Consider the following 8193-nt stretch of genomic DNA (forward strand, 5'->3'; position numbering starts at 1 on the left):
TTGTCTTTGGTTCTAATTAATTTTTAATGACTTTAATTGATGGGTTTCTTTTTGGTTTTCTAATTAATTATTTAATTTATATGATTTATTTTTATACATTACTTGTATAAAATATGGTGAAAAAATTATTTTCAGTTATTTTTTTTCTTTATTGCTTTCTAATGAATTTAAGTTATATATAAATATGTAGGTTTCATTGTGAATTTACATTGTTGTCCTTGTGTGTTTAATGGCTCTAATTAATGAGTTTTTCTAATTAATTTTTAATGACTTTAATTAATGGGTTTCTTTTTGATTTTCAATTAATTATTTAATTTATTTGATTTATTTTTATACATTACTTGTATAAAACTTGGTGAAAAAATTATTTTGAGTTATTTTTTTCTTTATTGCTTTCTAATGAATTTAAGTTATATAGTTTATGTTTAAACATTACTTGCATAAAATTTGATGAAAAATTATTGTAAGCTATTTATTTTCCCATATATATGAATTATTATTTATTTTCTCTTTGGTAGTGATTGTTTGCTAAAACTTTTGTTTTTAAATATTAATATTTATTTTTATTATATATAAATATGCAAGTTCTATTGTAAATTTACAAATATTATATGGTTGTCTTTGTGTTTTTAATAACTTTGATTAATGAGTTTTCTTTATTGCTTTCTAATTAATTTAAGTTATATATATAGTTTAATTTATTTAAACATTACTTGCATAAAACATGGCGAAAAAATTATAGTAAACTATTTATTTTCTCATTTCAATTATTATTTTTTATCTGTTTAGTATCGGTTGTTTGCTAAATTAAACTTATATTTTCAAACATTACTTTTGATTTTTATTATATATAAATATGCAAGTTCTATATATTCTGAATTTATAAATATTTTCTTGTTTGTTTAATGAGTTTAATTAATGAGGTTTATTTTTTGCTTTCTAATTAATTTAATTTATATGGTTTATGCTTATACATTAACACTCTTATAAAACATGGTGAAAAATTATTGTGAGCTATTTGTTTTTTTTTCATTTGTTTATTTTTATCTCTTTAGTTGTGGTTGTTAGCTAAAAGTTATGCTTTCAAATAAAAAAAATTTTGCAACCAATATTTTTTAGTTGAAATTAATTTTCCAATTAATTTAATTTTTTTATTTCCTCATTAATAATTTTGTGTGTTGTTTGTTTGCTTTTTTCATAACACTTTATCTTTAACAAGTTTTCTGATTATTTTTAAAATAAGGCTAGAATTAATTGTTTTTTTTATTTTCTCATTAATATTTTTTGGCATTATTTATTTGGTTTTTCTTCACACTTTGTCTCTATGTTGATTGATTATTTTAAAAATAAATTGATAACTTATGTGCTTAAATAAATTTTATTGCAACCAATATTTTGTGACGTTACAACTATAATGTGTTTTAAAAAAAAAATTCTGCACCAATTGGTTGGATTACATTTATCATTTACTTGTTTATACATTACTTGAATAAAACATGGAGAAAAAATTATTGTGAGCTATTTTTTTCATTTGAATTCTTATTTTTTATCTCTTTAGTTGTGATTTGTAACTAAAACTTATGCTTTCAAATATTAATTTGTATATATAAATATTTAAGTTTTATTGTAAATTTACAAACATTTATTTATTTATTTAATGACTTTAATTAATGGTGTTTCTTTATGATTTTCTAATTAATTTAATTTATATGGTTTATGTGTATACATTACTTGTATAAAACATAGTAAAAAAATTATTGTAAGCAATCTTTTTCTTCTTTTTTTGTCTTTTTTTTCATCATTTGAATTGTATAATTAGTTTTTGTTTTGATAATTTGTTCATTTGGTATTTAACTCACAAGATACTATTATTAGAGCTTGAGATGGAAAAAAAAATTCAAAACATGATCATACAGGACTCAATCACTAACTCATACAAAAAAAAAACACAATTATCAACATACTATATTGAAAAATTTCTAATAATTAATTAAACACATATATTAAAAAAATTCTAATTAATTAAACTAAAGTAATTTACAATTATCATATTTTGTCTTTTGAACTAACGTCATTTATTCTTAACATTTTTTTTCACAATTTTATGTCAGCATGCTAATCTTAAATCTTAATTAACTATGATGTATATTTTAGTTTGTAAACAGTTTTTAAATTATGATTCAATAAATTTATTTTGACGCATAAATATTGATATTTAGAATATTAATTTTAGATGTATATTGTATGCATGTAATACATATAATAATTAATATAAAAGTTAAAAAAAACCATAAAAAGTGAACTATACAAGATATAGAATAAAACTACACAATTAAACAAAAATTACCAAAAATAAAAACTAAATAATTGTTTATTACCTATAGCTTACTAATATTGAATTATGAAGATTGAAGATCGGGAAAAGTGGAAGACATTATTTAGTTTTAAAAAAATCTCAAAAATTAACATTTGGTTGAGCTACAATGACTCACTACAAAGTTAGTGGAGTAAAAGATGCAACACAACGTTAACTAATGAAAATATTAAATGGGTTAAGTTGTATAAAACTCAAATATACAAGTATCTTATTTAGTGTAAAGAGTTCACTCACCTTACGTAGTTATGTTGCATCATTGCACAAAGTCAAAGTTCACAGACTGTACTTGTGACATCCGAGACTGACAAGAGTGTGGAGAGTAATCGTCGGTGTCAAGAAATTAAAAGAAGCGGCTTTTGATAGGCTTCTAGGTAAAGAAGAACATGAATGAATCGATTTTATACCGAAATGAGAGAGGTTTGAAATTATGTAGGTATGTGATTGAATGTGGTGTCCTCAAATGTACTGACGGTAATTTTGGACAAACACTGTCATAGGTAACCGCACACGCTGCTTTATTGATCCAGTAGGTGTCACATGGTTACAAAAAATAAGAGCTGAGCGATACAACTAAACTGACTATCTCAAGGGATATCAGACTCAACATGATAGATAATAATGCAATACATAAACATGCATATTCAGCTAGATATCTATGTCAATAGTTATGTACCTCTAAAAAAATTGGTTTAGGAGCACATAATCTAACTACCAGCCTAAAGATAAGTGGATGTCATATCACTATTTTTTTAAAATCCAGAAGTATTTTCTAATCCAGGAGATACTACATAACTATTAAGGATTCAGAACAATAATTCCAACTATCGTTAGTCCATAGAATTCGAGAGTGCCTCAACTGAGCACAATTTCGCTACAAACTCAGTAGCACACTGCTCTTTGCTAGCCCTTGATAGTATGGTTAGAAACACTTAAATATAAACTGAATGACTCAAGAAACTCTGTTATACTTATGCAGTATTTCGTGTCTATTTGAACTTATGTGTTTAAATCAAAATTTTTTGCAACTAACATTTTTTTATGATTTTTATTTATAAATTACTTAAATAAAACAAAATAAAAAATCATTTTGATATATTTTATAGAGTTTCTAATTTTATAATTTGTAATATTTTTTTCCAACCAATGATTTCTCGTGGATTATATTTATAAATTATTTTAATAAAGCATGATGATAGATAATTGTGATAAGAATATAACAAAAGAAATGATACGATAAAATCAAATATGAAAAAAAATTGTGTATTCCAATGTTTTAATTTTTTTTAAAAATTATTAACATATGAGTAATTAACATGAATTTTGAAATTTAATGTTATTTTCATTATCTTCCGTTAAGTTAATTAATTTTCGAGTAGGTATTTTGTGAGACGGTCTCACGGATCTTTACCCTTAAGATGAGTCAATTTTGTTCATATTTACAAATAAAAATAATACTCTTGACATAAAAATCAATAATTTTTTATATGTGACCTAAATAAGAAATATATGTCATAAAATTGACTTATGAGATTGTCTTATATGTGTTGTTCTTTTAATTTTCTTTCATATTCAAATTACTCCAGCATATGTTTTTCATGTCCGAGATCCACTATTAATCATTCGATAAACATATAATTAATTAATTAAATTATTAACATATAAATAACTGAATATCACAGAAAAATTGAGAATTAATTATATGACCCAATCGAATTACAATAAAAAAATAAAAATATCCTTAAAATAAAACCAACGGTACCCTCTGCTCCTAGGTCCTAGTAATTGACTGAACATTGATTTACCTTCTACTTGAACAACTTACAAGTTGCACCATCGAATGTGGTCTCCATGATTGAATCAAGGACGTGAGTGAAATTTTCAATTACGCAATAAATATATATATATATATATATATATGAGTACACATATTTATATGCAAGGACTCCTTTGGTTAGTCGGGATTAAAAAATTAGAACTCATGTTTGGACGGTAAGAACACCAATATGATCTCGATGTTCTGAAAATCCACTGAATGCAACAAATACTGACCGTGTTTTTGGACATACATTGTCCTAGATAAGTACCACACACGATGTTCATGGATTCAGTGGATGTCACACTGTTACAAAAAACAAGGGTCAAGCGACCCTACTCAACTTACTATCTCAAGGTATATTAGGCTTAATGTGATTATCACATATTCATACATAAATTACAGGATAATCATGCATCATATCACAGATATCTCAGTCAATACTTACGTATCTTTAAAAAACTGGTTTAGTAGTGCAGAGTTTATAAAGTCTGAGACTAAAGATAAGTGAACATAATAACACTACTTTTTTTCTCAAAGTCTCGATTAATCCAATAGATACTATCAATAACTATTAAGTATTCGAGACTATCTTTCATCTTTCGTTATTCTGTAGAAATTGAGAGCCTCACAACTGAGCACAATTTCATTACGACCTCAGTAGCACATTGCTCCTTGCTATCTCTCGATAATATAGCTAAAAACACTCAAATATAAACTGAATAACTCAAAAAACTATGTTGTATGTAATTATGTATGAGAATCTCACTAATAGTTAACTTATATACGTGTTTAAATTAAAATTTGTTGCAAAAAACATTTTGTTGTGATTTTTATTTATAAATTACGTAATAAAACACAATAAAATATTATTTTGATATGATTTTTTAGAGTTTAAAATTTCTAATTTTTGATCATTTTTTCCAACCAATGTTTTTTCTGTTTACATTTATAAATTATTTTAATAAAACATGGTAAAAGATCATTACGATGAGAATATGACAAAAAAAAATGATACGATAAAATCAAATATTTGAAAGAATTTAGTAGTTCACAAATTTTAAATTTTTTTTAAAAAAAACATATTTTTTTCTAAATTGGTTAATATGAGTAATTAACATGAAATATTTTCGTTTTCCAAAAGCCGCCTGTTATGGCGAGGTTAAACAAACTTCTACCCGTTTATTAGAAGAAAACGGATTTACAAGAGATGAGGCTAGACTATAACCTCTCAAGATTACTAGAATTACAGTAATGAAACTAAGAACAACCAAAAAGCCAAAACTAATTAAGAGTTATAAAATTTCGAGAAAATACGAATATAAGATAGACCAGACATGAATTGTTTAAATTTAATACTATTGTTGTTATATTTTGTTGAGTTAATTAATTTTATAGTAGATTTCTTGTGAGACGGTCTCACGAATTTTTATCCTTTAGATTACTCAATCTTGCTCATATTTACAAATAAAAATAATACCTTTGACATTAAAATTAATAATTTTTCACGGGTGATCTAATAATAAATAAATTTTACAAAGTTTGCTCGTGAGATTGTCTTACTTGAGTTTTTGTTTTAGTTTTGTTTCGAATTTAAATTACTCAATCATGTGTTCCTCACGTGCAACGCACATGCACGTTTTATAGTATATATATATTCAATGAGTGATTGTCACGTCAGTTGTTCCTCGCATAGTTGCTCATGGTGATTGTTTATGTGATCGAAACTTTTTGTGTATTTATTTATTTATTTAAATTAAAGAAGGAATATATTTTCACAATAAACATATTTGGAATTTAAATATTTGTTGCTTTGTGTATATTTTGTGGTCAATTTTGGAATAGGTCAAATGCGCCGCCTCGAAATGGAGATTTAAGTAAGCCGTGACGCAAATGCAAATAAATGGAATCATGTATTGTGGGCTCACATGATTCATCCATTAAAAATACTATTAATTATGCATTAGTTGGATCAAAAATTTACTGCAAGTAAAGACGATGTTTATGGACTTGAGATTGATCGAAATGATTTATATCTACACTTGAAATCAATATTTTTAATATAAAAATAATATTTTTTATGATTTGAGTCAAAAAACAATTTTTCAAAATTGAATTTTAAGATTATTAGGAGTTTTGTCATTTGTGTATAATTTAATATACATACATAGATATACACTTATCGCATGCTAAAATGTACTTATAATAATAAATAGTAAACCAATAAATATATATATATATATATATATATATATATATTTTAAATATCCCTTCGCTTCTATAACATTGTTGCTTAGGATCTTGGTATATTCTTTTGATAATTGTGTTTGAATATATCATGATTATGATTTTTGATAGGGTCTACAAACTTTTCATGAACTAGAGAAAAATGAAAGTTTTGTGAATAATAATTCCAAATTTTTAATGAGATATATGAAAATGATAAGTTATCTTTGGATCATAATACATAACAACAAATATATCTTCACCAATACATGTCAACTACACCATGAATTAATCTATAGCATGACTAAAAATAGAACACGCAAGTTATATATAAGACCATACACGTAAGTTTCCCTCATGTTTATATGTAATTTACGTGGTAGATTTTGTCATTTTATATTTATATTCTAATCTCTTTCCCATTTGAATTATTATTATTATTATTATTAATAATAATATTTTGGACCTTGGAAGCTTACTTAAATGATAATTAACTAGTGGCAAGAATTCGTCCTTAATAAATAAACCACCTTTCTTTCTTTCTTTTGAGATTTGCCCATCGACAAAAGTCCCGCAGTCCAAGGATCTCCCAGTGTCTAGGCCATTCATCCATTCCAAATTCCGACATCTGTCATCCTCAACCTACTCGAAGTATGCTCAGAAATGCCACAAATCACACACACATACACGTATATCAATCTGCTGTTACACACATTTCACGCACACATCGGAGGCTAGCTAGCTACCTGCTGCATTTCTGAGTTTATATATACTTTCTCCCTTTTGTCATAGTTTCCTTTGCTTTTTTTGTGGGTTTTTTCTGCCGCCGAAGATGGGTTCTACAGCAAAAGGTTTCTTCTGCGTGAATCCGCTGATAATTCCCCCGCCAGCCGTTCGAGAAAACCCACGAGTTTCGCGGTGTAATAACCCGCCAAGAAAACGGGACCCAAGAATTCTCTCCCTCTCGTGTTCGACGAAAGTCCGAAGCCACAACCCGCAAACCACGGGCGTGTTGGAGAAGGTGCGGAGGCTGGACTCGGAGTTCAGATCACTGCCGGAGCCCTTGGACAGAGTGAAGAGACTGCTGCACTACGCCACCCTCCTCCTGCCGCTGGACGAGTCTTCGAGGATCCAAGAAAACATGGTGGCGGGATGCACGGCGCAGGTGTGGCTGGAGGTGAAGATGGACCAGAAGGGGCTGATGAGGTACAGGGTGGACAGCGATTCCGAGATAGCGAAAGGGTTGTGTTCTTGCTTGATTTGGGTGCTGGATGGGGCGGAGCCGGACGAGGTTTCGTGCGTGAAAACCGAGGATTTGGGGGGGATGAACGTGGGGTTGCCGAGCCGTAAATCGAGAGTAAATGCTTGGCATAATGTGCTGGTGAGTATGCAGAAAAGGACTGAGGATTTGGTGAAGGAGAGGGACGGGAAAGATCAGTGTATGGATGAAGCTTTTTCTTCTTTCCTTATTGTCAACGGAAATTGCAAAGAAACTATTGCTCATTAAATTTCGGTCTTCTAAAAATTTTGATTAATTTTCGCTGAATCTCGATTAAGCTTGAAACTTTACCAAAACACTTCGTTTCGACCAAAAGCGGTAAAAAAACGATCGGACATAAGTTGATCATGTTAAGTGTCGTTAAATACGTTTAAATGTGATTTTTTTAAAAACCAAAATTGATTAATAAGACGAAAATAGATCTTAAATTAGCGATTTTATTAGTGAGTGGTTGTTAGCAATGTTAGATATGTACAATATTGTATGGTTAAGTGTAGC

The 8193-nt window shown here is 27.7% G+C and overlaps 1 protein-coding gene across 1 annotated transcript; it reads left to right on the plus strand.

Annotated features, from left to right (window-relative positions):
- The first annotated feature begins 6754 nt into the window (after nt 1-6754).
- Nucleotides 6755-7951, plus strand: LOC140883889 (sufE-like protein 2, chloroplastic). Its single transcript, XM_073290505.1, has 2 exons — nt 6755-7067; nt 7249-7951. Exon 2 carries the CDS (start codon nt 7249-7251, stop codon nt 7921-7923), a length of 675 nt encoding a protein of 224 aa, XP_073146606.1. The 5' UTR covers nt 6755-7067; the 3' UTR covers nt 7924-7951.
- The last annotated feature ends 242 nt before the right edge of the window (nt 7952-8193 follow it).

The sequence above is a fragment of the Henckelia pumila genome, chromosome 2 (genome assembly GCF_033568475.1).
Source record: "Henckelia pumila isolate YLH828 chromosome 2, ASM3356847v2, whole genome shotgun sequence".
NCBI lineage: Eukaryota > Viridiplantae > Streptophyta > Magnoliopsida > Lamiales > Gesneriaceae > Henckelia > Henckelia pumila.

Coding starts and splice junctions, on each gene's coding strand:
- LOC140883889 (XM_073290505.1), top strand. CDS start 7,249: ATGGGTTCTACAGCAAAAGGTTTCTTCTGCGTGAATCCGCTGATAATT.